At 39.5% G+C, this 17220-nt stretch overlaps 1 protein-coding gene across 3 annotated transcripts in view; it reads right to left on the bottom strand.

Annotated features, from left to right (window-relative positions):
- Positions 1 to 17220, bottom strand: part of SMARCAD1 (SNF2 related chromatin remodeling ATPase with DExD box 1) — a 43230-nt gene that overhangs the window by 1611 nt on the left and 24399 nt on the right. For all 3 annotated transcript variants that reach the window (XM_087875287.1, XM_034440486.3, XM_034440488.3), the window contains 13 exons: positions 15844 to 16046; positions 14980 to 15070; positions 14235 to 14334; positions 11407 to 11466; positions 11159 to 11234; positions 9928 to 10063; positions 8970 to 9107; positions 8462 to 8557; positions 8209 to 8326; positions 7924 to 8045; positions 5347 to 5535; positions 1234 to 1352; positions 587 to 769 (listed from right to left, as the gene is read on the bottom strand). In XM_087875287.1, the coding sequence (XP_087731413.1) occupies positions 587 to 769; positions 1234 to 1352; positions 5347 to 5535; positions 7924 to 8045; positions 8209 to 8326; positions 8462 to 8557; positions 8970 to 9107; positions 9928 to 10063; positions 11159 to 11234; positions 11407 to 11466; positions 14235 to 14334; positions 14980 to 15070; positions 15844 to 16046 (1631 nt within the window). The remainder of the gene's footprint in view (positions 1 to 586; positions 770 to 1233; positions 1353 to 5346; positions 5536 to 7923; positions 8046 to 8208; positions 8327 to 8461; positions 8558 to 8969; positions 9108 to 9927; positions 10064 to 11158; positions 11235 to 11406; positions 11467 to 14234; positions 14335 to 14979; positions 15071 to 15843; positions 16047 to 17220) is intronic.

Here is a 17220-nt window from a genome sequence, read left to right as displayed (position 1 = left end):
GCAAAGACAAATATATAAAGTGACAGCAACCGTGGATTAGAACTGTGATGCATATATGTATCATACATGCAGTTACATATGTCATAGGCATATATTATACATGCAGAGTATCAGACAAAAATTGCAAAACAACTTTAACATTGAGAATTCCTATATTCCATATACGAATCACTAAAAATATTTTACCAAAGAAGAAGTTATTTTAAGCAGTGACCTAAAGTCTGCCTTTGTATCTGTTTTTGTTTTGCGGCTAATTCCATAATTTCAATGAAGTGAAACTATGGTTTGGTCTCAAACAGTAAAGGAATAACAACAAAAAACAAGACTGAGAAATATAAAAACAATTTTAGCTTATATAAGCAAGATAAATGTTGCTAGGCAACGGTGTGAAGATGGATGTACGGACAGATAATTCTTATAATTGTCTGAGACTCTATACAGTCTTATTTAGGCTTAAAAAAAAAGAACGAATGAACCAAAGTTTAAAGTTTTATCTCTAATCGAGGTATTCACGCCAACACACCAAATTAATCAGAATAAAATCAGCACTTCATAAAATTGGGAAAGTTTTCTTATCAATCCATACCTAGTCTGTCCAACTCTGTGGCATCTGTCTTCAGCCTGTTTGTCATTGTAAGGATTGCAGTCAATATCATGGAGAATGACCACGTTGGCTGAAGTCAAATTAATCCCAAGGCCCCCAGCTTTAGTTGAAAGCAAGAAAACAAAGATATCCATATCTGAATTGAATTCATCTATCAAATGTATCCTATCCAAAAGGAAAGAAAAAGCAAAGAATTCATTAGCACCCCAAGTCTTTTTTAAAAAATGAATCCCCTATTGCATGGGCGTCAAACTGGATTTCTTTGAGGGCCAGATCAGCACTGTAGTTCTCCTCCGCAGGCTGGGGGGAAAGGGGGGGGAGAGACGGGATGGACGCTTCCTGCAACACTTTGCCGGCCAAAACGGGCTGCGTGGTGTATGTGTGGCCCCTCTGTGCCCTGTTTTGGCTGCCAGAGGCACCACGGGCCGGTCCTTTGCTATTTTCAGGCTGGCCCCACGGGCCAGATTTAAGCACCCCACAGGCCGAATCCAACCCATGGGCCTTGAGTTTGACACCCCTGTCCTATTGGTTGGTCATATTATAAAAGCTGGCATACGTACCTGTTCATATGTTGAGCATAGCATCAAAGCATATATAAAGAAAATCTCATATGGCAGATATGTTCTTACCTATCGGAGATCTGTGTCTTTCCATCCAGTCTAAGATAGCGATGTTGCTCATGTTTCAGGAGAACTTCCAAGATGTCCAGCATCATGGTAAATTGGCTAAACAAGACAACTCTGTCACCCTAATGGACAAAGGGATAGAGTTAATTTAAGAAAAAAGCTCCTACTTCCATCAGAAAGTGAAGTACACAAATATTAAAGCTGCTTTAGGCTACAGAGGCTGAATTTAAAACTAAGCAATGCATTTGAAAGTCAGGATTCAAATTTTTAACATACTTATTAAGTTGAGAGCCAAACTAGTCTATTGTTTTCAAGGGACAAAACAGCCAGTGTGATGGCTTCACTTCATCATGAAATGAACAGTGTTTTTGAAATGAAATGAACATCTGTCTTTGTCAGCTGTAATCTATATATAAGCAGTGTCTAATAAGAATTTATTATTAGAGAATTGTAACTTTGGACATAAGGAAAACTCTATGGGGTGCAACAATAATACACTGATAATAAAACACAGGAACAGTCTAATACTTTAAGATCAAATTACTTTATTATTTTAAGTAGAAGAAAAATACGTTCTGAACATAAATTTAAGTGCATAAATATTTTCTAAAGAAGATTTTATGTTTCAATCTTGGAACACTTAGTAGCAAATTATTACAAAAGATATTTCTACTTTTGCCACATAGGCAGGCTTGTCTTTATTTCGAAAGAATACATCTATTTTGTCTTTAAAAAATAGGAGTTTGGGCTAAAAAACTTCCCATCATGTTCTTCTGTAAAGAGGTCAGAAAGTTAAAAACTCTTAATGTCAACTTTCAATAGATTTCCCCCCAGGAAAGTAAGTTCTCAGTAGCATTGAGCCGTGCGGACCTGGCTTGCATCACAGAGACCTGGTTGGGCGCGGAGGAAGGGGTTCCTCTCTCTGATTTATGTCCACCAGGTTTCCGTGTAGTACACCAGCCACGACTCCACGGGAGGGGTGGCGGTTGTCATTAGGGAAGGTCTTAGACCTAGGGAGCTCATGGTCCCTCAGATTGGCGGGTACGAGTCCCTTCTGTTGAAATGGGACCCTGGAGTGCAGTCGGCTCTGTTGATTACGTACCTGTCTCCCAGCTGCGTGTCTTCAGTCCTGCCCGTGCTACTGGAAGTCTTAGCCGAACTGACGATTGAGCTCCCCAACCTGATGGTTGTGGGAGATTTTAATCTCCCGTCAGCCGGCAAGACATCTGAGTTGGTTCGGGAGTTCATGGCCTCCATGACGGCTATGGACCTGACTCAAGTTGTACAGGGCCCAACTCACAATGGTGGACATACACTCGACCTGATTTTCATCTCTGGGCAGTGGATAAATGTTCGGGGTAGGGGTGAACTTTCTGTACTACCCCTGTCATGGACCGACCATTCCCTCCTTCAGCTACACTTTCTGTCCACCAACCCCCACCACTGGGAGGCGGAACCGACTTGTTGGTTCCGCCCCAGACGCCTGATGGACCCTGATAGGTTCCTGACGGAGCTTGGGACATTTCCCACTGACCTATCCCGCGGTTCGCCAGAGGCCCTGGTGGAATGCCTGGGAACAGGCAGCCCCAGGGCACTGGATCGAATCGCCCCCTTGCGGCCTCTCTTCCGACAGGGATCCTGGGCAGCTCCATGGTTCTCTGTGGAGCTTAGGGAAATGAAGCGTCAGAAGAGACGCCTAGAGGGCCGTTGGAGGTCTTCCCGTTCCGAATCTGATCGAACACAGCTAAGAACCCATATTAGGTCTTTTCTTGTGGCGATGGAAGCGGCGAAACATGATTATTTCGCTGCTCTGATTGCGTCTGCAGAAAATCACCCAGCAGCCTTGTTCCGAGTGACCCACTTCCTTCTTCATCAGGGAGCGAGGGAGAACCCCTTGCAAGGCAGTGTTGAGAATTTTGCTCAATTTCTGCAAGACAAAATCGCTCAGATCCAGATGGGTTTAGATTCTGACTGGGCAGGATCCGACGAGATGGGAGCAGATCTTGGGGGCAACATCTGGGTTGACTTTGATCTTGTTTCTATGGAGGAAGTGGACAGGATTGTGAGTAGATTGGGGGCCTCCACATGTTTACTGGACCCTTGTCCCTCCTGGCTTGTTGCGGCAACCAGAGAGGTGACTGGAGACTGGATCCGGGCAATTATAAACGCTTCATTGAGAGATGGGGTCTTCCCCGCCTCGTCCCCTCCTCAAGAAGCCTGCCCTGGATCTGGCCTCCCTGAACAACTTTCGTCCTGTCTCCAACATTCGCTTTATAGCGAAGGTTGTTGAGTCTGTGGTGGCGTACCAACTCCCGCAATTCCTGGAGGAAACTGATTATCTAGACCCATACCAATCAGGCTTCAGGCGCGTCCACAGCACGGAAACGGCATTGGTCGCCCTGGTGAATGATCTCTGGCGGGCCCGGGATTGGGGTTATTCCTCCATCCTGGTGCTACTTGACCTCTCAGCAGCTTTTGATACCATCGACCATGGTATCTTACTGCGACGACTCGGGGGGTTAGGGGTACTGTTCTATAGTGGTTCTACTCCTACCTCTCGGGCCGTATGCAGTTTGTTTGGGGGGGGGTCAGAGATCCTCCCCGAGGCCCCTCACCTGTGGGTGCCGCAGGGGGTCGGTTCTCTCCCCCCTGCTCTTTAATATCTACATGAAGCCGCTGGGTGAGATCATTTGTAGTTTCGGGGCGAGGTATCATCAATATGCTGATGATACCCAACTTTACATCTCCACCCCGGATCAACCCAGGGATGCCCTTTCCGTGATGTCTAAGTCCTAGAGGCGGTGCGGGTCTGGATGGGTAGGAACAGGCTGAGACTTAACTCCTCCAAGACAGAGTGGCTGTGGATGCCGGCATCTCATGATCTAGTATCCCCATTGCTTCTGATGGGAGGGGAGTGTCTGGCTCCCTCGGAAAGAGTTCGTAATCTTGGCGTCCTCCTTGATTCACGGCTGTCCTTGGTGCACCATCTGACGGCCGTGACAAGGGGGGCTTTTGCACAGGTTCGCCTGGTGCGCCAGGTGTGCCCTTTCCTAGACAGGGATGCCCTCCGTACGGTCACTCATGCTCTCATTATTTCTCGGCTGGATTACTGCAATGCCCTCTACATGGGGCTGTACTTGGGGTGCACCCGGAGGCTCCAACTGGTCCAGAATGCGGCCACGTGGGTAGTTACGGGTGCTTCCCGTTACTCCCATATAACACCATTGTTGCGCGAGCTGTACTGGTTGCCAGTGGTCCTCCGGATACGCTTCAAGGTGCTGGTGCTCACCTATAAAGCCCTTCATGGCATGGGCCTGGGATACTTGCAGGACTACCTCCTACTGGCCTCCCACCGCCTAGTGCGCTCACATAGGATTGCCCTCCTCTGGCTCCCTTCGGCCAGGCAGTGTTGGCTGGCGGCCCCCAGGATGAGGGTGTTCTCTGGGGTCGCACTGACCCTCTGGAATGGTTTACCCACTGGGCTCTGATGGCCCCGACCTCCGCGCCGACCTAAAGACATGGCTCTTTCAGCAAATCCCCTGATCTGCCATGTATTTTAATTTGGGGATTTGGGGTTTTTTAAATTCGGATTTTAACATTTTAATTCTATTTATTGTTGGGTTGTTTTATCCTGTGAGCCACCCCGAGTCCCTCGGGAGAAGGGCGGCATATAAATATGACAATAAATAAATAAATAATGCAATTTTGCAGGCTAATTCTTAACTGCATTTACACCCTTCCCCCCAATATACTATTTTTCACACAAACATTTGAGGAACCTACCTGATGAAGAGTCCCTATGCATGTTACACTAGCCATGGGTAAATTGTGAGCAGGCAGGATTTTTAGCCATGGTTAATGACAAACCTAGATAAAGGGTATTGAGAGGGCAGATGAGTTCATAATCCTACAAGTAACTGCTGACCTTTTAGCCCTGGCTAATGTTGTATCTGTTTTGTTTTCAAAGGTGAGGAATTTGAAGAGAAGAGAGCTTCCCACATTTTAACTAATGCAGCTATTGTTTTCTAAAATGTGTTTCTGTCGGTTTACAGCTGAAAACAGCTCATTTATTTGTAAAGGTTAGTATATCAAAAGGGATTGGTATGAAGGGTGCACCTTTTCTTTAAAATCCGATAAAATGCGTATAAGTGTCCTAAATTTTCCAGAATCCCAAATTAGATCCATTTCAAGTTTGAAGTCATGAATATTTGCATACTGTTTACAAAGCAAATGCAGTTCATAATCAGTCATCACGCACATATCTTCAAAAATAAGATCAGGGTTTGCTTCACAGTGTGTAGGCTCCTAAAACAACAACAACAAACCTTAGTTATTTGCAAATGAATAGTATTAGCATGCAAAATACACCTACTGTCCTCTAATTTATTTTATCCCACAGTCCCGTTTTTTAAGATGGCTCCTTGGTGTTCTCTGAGCTTGCTTGTTTTCTTGCAGACGTTTCATTAATCTCAACAGTGCTAGTGATGGGAACAGAGTATTTGAGGGATCACCTTCTCCATTAGATTGGACATGCTTTGGTCCCAACTACTACAGATTGTCATCTAGTAGGACTCAGGAAACATGCCCTTTCCTTAGCCATGCCTATGGTCTAGAAGACTGAGGTTCAGCTGCTTTAACTCTTTTCTCCTTACACCTGACTGATTTCATATGTAGGCCAGAAGAGTAACTGAGCCAATGCTATTGGTGAATGCTTCATTTGGCTGTCACTTTATTTTAGTCAGGTGGGAACAGTGTTTTATTTTTATTTATTTTTTTAAATAAACTTTGTATTTATATTAAATATGGAATTGAACACACTCAAAACCGTAGAAATGGTGGAAAAACCTTAGGAGAAACCCTTCCATACTATCACCTCTTACAATACTAGACAACGCAGTATCAACAGTAGAGACCTTCAAATTTCTAGGTTCTATCATATCTCAAGACCTAAAATGGACACCTAACATCAAAAACGTCATCAAAAAAAGCACAACAAAGAATGTTCTTTCTGCACCAACTCAGGAAGCTCAAACTGCCCAAGGAGCTGCTGATACTGTTTTATAGAGGAATTATTGAGTCTGTCATCTACACCTCTATAACTGTCTGGTTTGGTTCTGCAACCCAACAAGACAGACACAGACTTCAGAGGATAATTAGAAAAAACAATTATTATCAACCTGCCTTCCATTGAGGACTTGTATACTGCACGAGTCAAAAAGAGGGCTGTGAAAATATTTACAGACCCCTCGCATCCTGGACATAAACTGTTTTAACTCCTACCCTCAAAAGGAGGCTATAGAGCACTGCACACCCGAACTAGACACAAGAACATTTTTTTCCTGAACACCATCACTCTGCTAAACAAATAATTCCCTCAACACTGTCAAACTATTCACTAAGTCTGCATTACTATTACTATTAATCTTCTTATCGTTCCTATCACCCATCTCCTCCCACTTATGACTGCATTACTGTAACTTTGTTGCTTGTATCCTTACGATTTATATTGTTTCCTAGTATGATTTGATTGCTTATTTGTACCCTATTACTATAATTAAGTGTGGTACCTTATGATTCTTGACAAATGTATCTTCTCTTTATGTACACTGAGAGAATATACACCAAAGACAAATTCCTTGTGTGTCCAATCACACTTGGCCAATAAAGAATTCTATCTATCTATCTATTATAGTTTAATCTGTTACCTCCCAGAATTGCATTGGGAAATTGGTGCCCATATAAAAATAAATAAATAAATGCAAAACCTTCTGAATTTGTCTTGATCGTGCAGGGAGATGTACATTACCTATTAACTACTGCACTAAAGCCAGATTTCAAATTGTGAGAAAACAGGACAAATCTACTTTGTGTGATCATTTACCTGTTTTTTTTTTTATCCATTCATAACTTTGGGTAGACTGCAAAATTAGAACACTTTTATTTATTTTGTCATATAAAACCATTTTTCATTCTAGAATTTATTCCCAATCTTTTTCAATTTTTAATGTTTGATTTTGTCATAGTTTCTCCAAAAATATAAAATTACTCTTGACAGGACAGACCGATTGGTTTAATGGTTAATGTACCAAAACAGGCAGATTGTAAGTTTTAGTCCTGCCTGAGGCACAAAATCAGCTAGGGAATTGAGTCTGTCACTCACTCCACCCTAAAAAGTAGGCAATGGCAAACCACTTCTGAAAAACCTTGCCAAGAAAACCTCAAGGAGCCCATTTACAGGTAGTCCTCCGCTTATGGCCACAATTGAGCCCAAAATTTCTGATGTTGAGACATTTGTTAAGTGAATTTTGTCCCATTTTACCTCAGTTGTTAAATGAATCACTGCAGTTGATAGGCTAGCAAGCCGGTTGTTAAGTGAACCTGGCTTCCCCATTGACTTTGCTTGTCCAAAGGTTGCAAAAGGCGATCACATGACCTTGGGACACAGCAATGGCCGTAAGTATGAACCAGTTGCCAAGCATCTGAATTTTGATCACATGATCACAGGGATATTGGAAATGTCATAACTGTGAAAAATGGTCATAAGTCACTTTTTTCAGTGCTGTTGTAACTTTGAATGGTCACTAAGCGAACTGTTGTTAAGTTGAGGACTACCTATACTTACTTACTTAATATATCACCCATTTCTGGGGCAAATGCACCTTATGACAAAACTAAAATGCATCTATTTCTTACCTTGAGCATGAGTTTTGACATGACTCTAAGTTTTTCAGAGGTATAATACTGGCGGTGTAGGAGAGGATGATTAGCCATTTTTCTTAGTTGCATCATGACATTACCCATTTCAGAATTTTTTTCTAGGAACAGAAACAGGCATCAGGAAAACATCCACATGCTTCAAGCATGTTAATTAAAAAGTCTTTTTTAAAAAACATACAGTTAAAAAAACAGTAGAGCTTAGTGTTTCTGCTCCCTCACGCAAAAGAAAAATCGCTGAGAAGTATTAATATGCATTCATACCTTGACCATCAATAGATTTCTTAAGGCAGCTAAAAAGATCTTGGTATAGTTTTCCCTGTTTCTCAGTCATCTCACACCACTCAACAATGTCTTTTTTGGGAGGTAGTTGCTGCAGCACCTGGCAGACCAAGACCGAAATTCTATGTATTAGAACAACAAACTTAGATCCACAGATACAAATCTGGAAGTTCCACAATTATTTATGGTAACCTGATATCAAACAATTATTTGTCACTGCAGAATAAAGGCTTACCTCTTCTTTTATTCTTCTCAAGATGAATGGTTTTATTATCTGCTTTGCATGTGTAATTCTCTCCTTTTCATAAATGCTATGCTCCTCAGATGCTTTCTAATTAAAAAGAAATCAAAAACATAAAGAGCATTTCATACTGTCAATGAAAGAAAGGTATTTTAACATGAACAGAAATCGTATGTATTTGTCCTTAACATGAGTATCTTGATTCAAAATAAAGTTTGGTTCAAATTCCATGCTAAGCAATAATGTGTCCTGTTTTAGTTGAATACAATGTTTGAACCCAGTCGTTTTTGTTTATTAAACAAACCACTATTAAATCACAGAATGTCCATATCCAGCTACATTGTGTACAGAATAGTATCTACAGTTGTAAATTTGAAGATTGCATGATTTTTTTGAACTATGTTTTAAAATTATCATCAAACTTACACTGCAAAATTAACAGTAATCATATAACTTTTATCTCCATTTCAAAACAATAAAAACACATAAAAAATACACTTACTGCTTTAGAAGAAAATATCCTCCGAATTTCACTGGTGCTACTACTGAACATGTGTGGCATTACAAAATTCAATAGGGACATAAGTTCTAAAAGATTATTTTGAACAGGAGTCCCAGTTAGCAGCAAACGATTTTTTGCCTGTTTTCATAAAAATAAATGAGCAGGCGTTAGAAGATGAAACCTTAAATCACCAACATTTTGCCAAAATGTTGTATTGTGAAGTTCATCTCACTATTGAGAAGTGTCATATTGTCACATAGTTACACATTTTAAAAATGGCCCACAATATTTAAAATGATCAGGAAGTTACAAATAACAGCCTTAAATGTCACTGAAGTGAAACAATACAGTGAAAATCTCAACTGTTTTTGTCACCTGACAGATAATAGCTACCATGGTAGGCTATGCAATTAATCACAACAGTATGCATGTGTGTTTATTTAAAAAATAAAAGCCACCTCACTCATAATTTGTAGCTCTGCAACATACAAAAGAGAAAACAGTGCCAAAACAAACACCAAGAAAATCAAAAATAATATGCAATACACAACAACAGCTGGTGGTAAAACATGCAGACACAGTTACTGGAAGGGCTTATTCCAAAGAGCAGGTACAGCAACAGAGAAGCCATGCCTCTTAGATGGCATTGTTAGGTGGCAGTGTTGCAAAAACAGGTTTCTCAACTCTATGCAACCTTGTGGGGTAGGAAGAGATGATAAGAAGAGATGGTCATGCAAGAGATGTGACACCTATGGCTTTATATAGCTTCTATATTTAGACCTAAGGCTTATTGTATATCTACAGAATTCAGTTAGATAACTCTTTACAGCACTGCAATTTAATGTTGCAAAATGAGAAACAGACTATTTTATTTATGATGTAACATTTAGTCATCCTTGAACATGTAAATTATAACTGACAAAAAGAACCAAGATTAAAGAAACAATCAGTGCCTTACATTAATTGTCATCAGATGCTGATAGCGTACAGAACCCATATTTTTTAGCATATGACCTTCATCAAAAATTGCATAATTAAGTTTCATCTTGCGAAACAGGCTACGATCTTCTGGACTACTAATTGCACAGTTATACCTATCAAAAGAACAAATTATGAGCATATGTTGCTTTACAAACATGCATAAATTTTTATACACACACACACACACACACACACACATATCTAGGATTCATTAAGTCAGTTCTGATATATAATATATAAAGCACGTTTCTTGTTTAAAAATCAGTTAGTATGCATTATTTTGTGTAAAATCATAAGCACAGCCATGGTCATGTGATTTTTCACTTAGTGAACATGTTGCTTAAGGACTGAGTTGCTAGTCCCACTTGGATCACTAAATAAGATTGCTTGTAGTATATATTCAACATACAGAACAAAATCTCTAGAAATAATCTTTTACTGGATAAGTATAACCAGTAACACTTCTTGGGTTATGCCACATCTATTACATTTGGTGTGCTTAAAAGAATATATTCATTTATATCTCTCCACAATCAACAGGAATATCACAATTTATTGAAAAATTATTTATTATTATTTATTACATATATTTATATAACGCCATTCTCCCGAAGGACTCAGGGCGGCGAACACAAGTTAAGAAACAAGTACAATAAAATCATAATTTAATCCAAATAATTAATTAGTAGTAAATAATAAAGCCCGGAATCAGTCTCAGCCTATAAAAAAATGCATTTATTCCAATAAAAAAACCCTGTACTGATAATTATTCATTCCTACAAATAATCCATTATTATGATATAGCTGACGGAATTATATAGATGATCTTTTTTTCTACACAAATCTTTTTTGGGGAGAAAATTGGGAATAATTGTTTGCTCCAAATATGCTGCCACAGTAGAAAGGCCACACAAAATTCTTTTAATAGATTTATTCACTGCCTGTTACAAAAGCAGTGTTTTCTTCCACTGAAGTTATTGTCCCAAACATATTTTCTTTCTGCATGCAGTGCGAGAAAAGAAAAAACGTACTTTCCTCAGTCTAAGTACTGAGCATTAATATATTTTTATTTGTGCAAATCAACTCTTGATTTTACAAAATGTCTGAATTATTATTATACTAAATTAAAATGTCACGCTCAAGTGAAACACTTGAAAAGAAGTACTTTATTAGATTAGAACTACATTTTTTAATGGATTTCTACTTACGTTGTCACGATCACATTGAAATCTGTTACTTTATTATGGATATCCATTCTGAGATGCCTCCTGTCTTCTTGAGATCCTAGGCAAAAATGCAAAGTGAGTTAGACTTTTCAGTAATTCCAGGTAATTTATTAAATCATTCTTATGAATTTGATTTCAATTCACAAGTTCAGTATGCAACATTATACCATAAAAACATGTAACTATATTTTTGGCTATAGATGTTGTTACCTTGAAACACAATTTCTTACCGTAATAAAATAAAATCTGGAGTTCTGGACACCACAGGTTAACTTCCCTTATCCAATTATCTATTGTTAAAACAAAATACATGAAATTGTCAAAGAAGCATTTTATTAATCTACCCACAGGTGAACATTAGTCCTAACTTGCTCACCCTAAAGTACAACACTACAACACAGCTGTGACTGTCTGTGCTGGGATTCTCCTCACTAACGAAGCCATTTGGGATCCTTCATCAAACATCAGGTTTCCTTGGAGTGAATGCATGTAGGATTGCACTATTAGTGGAAAGAGCCCTACACTCTTTGGAGGAAGGGTTTAATGTATACATAATTTTAAACATAGTGAAACTGGGGTGAGGGTGGACAGTTATTTGCACTGCAGTCTTAAAATTCTTTATGTACCCGTGTTTCCCTAGAAATAAGACCCTGCCTTATATTTTTTTTGCCACCAAAAAAGGCACCGGGTCTTATTTTCGGGGGGGGGGGGAGGCGGGGGATGTCGTCCACTGACTCAACTCACTTGTGCGCGTCGCCCCTGGTCTCTTTTTCGCTATCAGAGGCCTTCAGGAACTTCTTCATCCAGCAAGGCCAGCAAGGCTTTCCTGAAGGCCTCTGTATCTGATAACAGAACTCCAGATTGATCAGGAGCTCTATTATCCGCTACAGAGGCCTTCAGGAAAGCCTTGCTGGCTGCAGAAGAGATGGGCTGAGGTGTGCGAGGCCTGGCTGCAACTATCCGAAGGTAAGTACTAGGGCAGCTCCACCCATGCATCCCCACCCTAGCTTAATTTTTACTTGTGCACCCTGGAGCGGGCGGGGTCTTAATTAGGGCTTATTTTGGGAGTAGGGCTTATATCGGGCACACGTATAAAAATCAAGCTAGGACTTACTTTCTGAGTAGGTCGTATTTTCAGGGAAACAAGGTAATCTCTCATTGTTTTTTTCCTCAAAACATAAAGGTTGTTCCTGAAATAAATCTTTTGGAGACTCTCCCTAATTGAAACTTTAGGCCAGGGGTGTCAAACTCACGCCGTCACATCATCACGTGACGTATTGCAACTTTTTCCCCCTTCACTAAACTGGGCGTGGCCAGCACATGATGCATCCGGGCTGCGGGCCACGAATTTGACACCCCTGCTTTAAGCGATACAAATGAACAACAGTCATCCTCTGGTTATGGTAGCAATTGGGACTAGGATTGCCATACTAAATGATATGGTGATAAAGCATAATGTTCCAGGCAATTCCATTTATCTTGTATCTTGTAATCCCAAAATATGTGGATCGTTAAGCAGGAATTGGTGTGAGTCCCAGGTAAGGAAGGAACAGGAGTCCCAAGTAAGGAGCGTGTAGTGTTGGCGGAAGCCCGACACAGACCATGTGCGAGTGCAGGGAGCCCAGAGGGAACAGGACACAGATTGGTGCAAGTGGAAGGAGGCCAGGTATGGAGGGATTTACCAGAATTACCTTCCTTGCCGGCTTCTCCATTGACTTTGCTTGTGAGAAGCTGGCAAGGAAGTTGCAAATAGTGATCATGCAATCTCTGCTACTGTTGTTAGTGTGAACTGGTTGCCAGGTAACTGAACTGCAGTCATGTGATTGAAGGGGTGTTATGACAGTTGCAATCACAATGAGGCCCAGTTGCAAGTACCATTTGTTCAGTGCTATCCCAACTTCCAATGGCTGCTGAATGACTGTGTCAGTAAGCAACGACTACCTGAGGCAGTTTATTGGCTCAAAGATAAATGAGCATAGGAATGAATCTAAGATGTTCCAAAGCCATCTTGTAGTTTTTCCACTTTTAGAAATTTGCAGTATCTTTGGCCTTCTTTCTGAGCCTGTTTCAGTACTTTTTGAGGAATACAGGTAGCCCTCAACTTACAACAGTTCATTTAATGACAGTTCAAGAGTTCAACCGCACTAAAACAAGTGACCTATGACTTTTTTTTCACAGATATGGCCTTTGCAGCATCTGCATGATCATGTGATCAAAATTCAGATGCTTGGCAACTGGTTTGTATTTAGGACCATTGTGTCCCAAGGTCATGTGATCACCTTTTGTGACCTGCCAGCGAAGTCAATGGGGAAGCCAGATTCACTTAATAATGGGGTTACTAACTTATCAACTGCAGTGATTCACTTAACAACTGTGGCAAGGTTGTAAAATGAGGCAAAGCTCACTTAACAAATGTCTCGCTTAACAACAGAAATTTTGGGCTCAATTGTGGTCATTAGTCAAGGACTGCCTGTACTTCAGTGACTTCTAGGATTATCACATGATGCTGTAATTCATACCAGGCAGCTTTAAATATGCAGGGGCCCTAAGAACATGCTAGATTTCTATCCTGTAAAGGGCATAAAGAATGGTGTTGAAGGACCTTGAAAGATATGTTACCAAGACAATGACTGGACAAGTACAACTGAAATCCATTCCAAGAAATATGGAGAAAAATGTTTCAGATAGGCCTCTTCCTAGGTGAGGGAAGTACATTCTGACTTGCAAAACTCACTTAACAAATGTCTGTTTGTAGATGTTTTACAATATCTATCTAATAAAGGTAGTTTTTATGCATACAACATAATGGTATTGGATTCTTAGGCTGGTCTGTTCTGTAGGGCTGATAACATTCCTAGATTTGAACACAATTGAAAGCAGATGTTGAATGTTCAATTACCTACTCTGAAATCTGTTGTAGTATCGCACTCTTAACTCTGTGAGGCTTTTTCTTAGCTGTAATAAATCCAATTTTTCAAAATTTATAAGAAAATTTTTTTAAATATTTAAATTCCCTTGGTGTTTTTCTCCCAGCACAAGGATCCAAGATTTTACCTACCTATTGTTGATGCTGGCACAACGATCAAATGTGGACCTACATCACCGACTTGATAAAGATATGCCAGAAAAGCAATTGCTTGAATGGTTTTTCCTAAACCCTAAGTAAAAAGTAATTTAAAATAGAATTATTTTTATAACACGGTGCTATTGTTAAATCTAAAATATAGAAACATATTGAGAAGTAAATGATAAACTTTTTAAAAAATGTCACACATATTTCCTCCTTCAAATCATTTGTAACGTATCTAATCTACACAGTACAACCGCTAAACTTTTTCTTCATTCTTCACTCATGCAATAAGTCTAGACTTATAAGAAAGAGCCAGGTCCTTCTTAGCGACTACTGCTTCTTTGTCCATAAAGCTCAGTCTCAAGTTTTTTTAGCTTTTGATATCTTGCAGTCTCATAGGTGATTCTATTAGTGGCACCTTTCTGAAGTTGCAAGACAGCTAAATTACATTTTTTCCAAAACTCATCTGGAATGCCCCAGTCGACACACTCACAGTATGATTTAGTCCCATGTTTTCATATTAACCATTCAGATGTGTCACTTTCTCTCTTTCATAGAAGGATAAGATTGTATTAGCTAATGTGAGGCAATGGTTAAGGAGTTAGATTAAGGCTGGAAAAGACCCATGTTTAAGTCCTTTCTCATCCATGGAAATTCATTGCTGATTTTGGGTCAGCTACATCTGTTATAAATTATTCCAGTGCAAATAAAAGCTACAGTGTTTTCAACTTACCATTTCATCAGCTAAAATACCATTCAGTGAGTGCTTATGCAAAAGTGCTAGCCAATTTAAACCAATCTTCTGATATGGCTTAAGTTCCATGCTGTCAATAGAAAAGGAAAAGTAGAAGTTACTGTTGTGTGAATTCAAATCCCCCGACCTGCACAATTTTCCAAACATGTAGCATAGTAGCTAAAAGACACAAGTTCCTTAATCAAAACTTGCCTTTGTGTTTATAATCATGCAGCCCTCGACTGTCCCACTATTAAAAGGGAAATAATACTAAATTGTATTACAGCTTTGGGATTAATTAGAACATATAAATATGTTAAATGCTTCAAAGCATTTACAATAATTATAACAAGTCTCGATGTACAAAGCTCACAGCTTGCTCTGCCAACAAATTAGTCCTTTTAATTTTAATGGAAGACATTTAAAGACGCTGCAATTATCTCTAAACAGTCTTTGCAAGTGAGTGAAGCGCACAAGCACACAAAGCTCCATTTGTGCAAGCCAGTGGTGGGTTGCCCCCAGTTTGGACCGGTTGGCAAGAACCGGTAGTAAAACCGGTGGAAGGCTCTGCCCATTGACCCGGATGTCATCACAGGTGATCTGCACATGCGCAGAAGCGCGCGGCCGCGATGCAAACCCGTAGTAAGGTAAGTAGAACCTACCCCAGGTGCAAGTGATGGGCACATGCATGAAACCAGCACCTCCCCCCACCGCTGCCAATCCGCGAAGCCAGAAACGTTGGGGACCGCTGTACTAGAATGTGAGTTTCTCTACTCTTAATCTAGCATCTCAACCACTAAAGTATATCATAGTCTTTCTTTTCTGTTTATGTTGTTGCATTTATTAATAAACAAACTTGCTAACCTTGGATTTAGGATGGATGGTTGGGCAATGTTCCATCCACCACCTCCATCTCCAGTTATTTTTGTTACTTGTTTGGTCAGTTTATTTGAGATCTCTTCACATTTGTTCATAAGTCTTAGCACAACATCTCTTTCTCTTAGTAGTGTTTTGCAATTCCAAATAATATCTTCCGACAAGCCATTGGTCCTACACATTTTTGTGAACTGCCAGAGAGAGAGAGAGAGAGAGAGGGGGGGGGGGAGGGGGAAAAAAGTCACTGGGTTTAAATACAAAATCAAAATAAATTGAACATAGAGAATCCATCAGTTTTATTCCTCAGACCTTTTGGTTATTCTAATTTTTTTTTTCATTTTTTATTCAAAACATTAAAATACAAACTATAAAAAGGAAAAAAGTTCAAAAACCAAGCAAAACTGGACAAAACTGAATTAACTTAATAATTATTACAATAATTTAATGAATTATTGTCTTATTCATTAAATATTGGAGTAGCATATGATCACAATTTTCTGGCCTGCCCCAATAACATATATTAAGTAATTAATATTCTTGTGGATTTTTAGAATGAATTCATGGACACCATGAACCCTAAACAGGATTTTTCAAACTGCTTTAGCTGTTACATTTGATTGTCACAAAGTATAAAAACTGTAAAATCATGTTTCAACAAAAGAGGGCGCTATTAATATGGAGCTGAAAATTTATTAGACTCTATATACTTAATTTCTTTGATGTGATTTTATTTATTAGGCAGGTCCAAACCAAAGCTAACAAAGTGATAAAAAAAATCCAAAATAAAGAGCTGCAAAGCATTCATAGGACTTATTTGGGAACTGCTGAGGCTCTGTCCATGGCTCGCAGTGATAAATTACTTTGGCAGAAAGTTGCTATATACAAACCATTATTTCTAAAAGAAAAAGAACAGCTAAAGTCTGCTTTAAAGTTTTCAAAGCTAAAGTTTTTCACCACCCACCTGGAAAAGATGGAATGCCCTTTTAAAGCCAAGATAATCAACCTGGACAATACCTGTCAAAAATCTATCTGCAATTTTATGATTGCCTCCAGCACTAAGAAATACTCTCCGTGCTTGTTTAAACAGGGAAATAACTTGTTATATGCAACAGAATGCAAAGTAAGATTTATTTTCCTAATCCTAAAGCTATAAAGGTTTTTTTTTTGAATCCATGATTGTAAATCAGTAAAAAAAAAAAAAAAAGCATCTATTCTCTGCTTCTAAAGGAGATAATCTCCTTCATAGTGTGCAGGCTAAATAGGCGTCCTTTTATTTTTATCTTGGTATTGTACAGATTCATAATAAGAACATAAGTTAAATGCATTTTACAGAAACATCAAGAATTTATTAAAAAGCCCATCTGT

Source organism: Pantherophis guttatus, chromosome 8, assembly GCF_059756535.1.
Source record: "Pantherophis guttatus breed Tessera chromosome 8, ASM5975653v1, whole genome shotgun sequence".
In the NCBI taxonomy this organism is placed as follows: Eukaryota; Metazoa; Chordata; class Lepidosauria; order Squamata; family Colubridae; genus Pantherophis; species Pantherophis guttatus.
The sequence above is the reverse complement of the archived record's forward strand: the minus strand, read 5'-3'. Positions and strand labels throughout refer to the sequence as shown.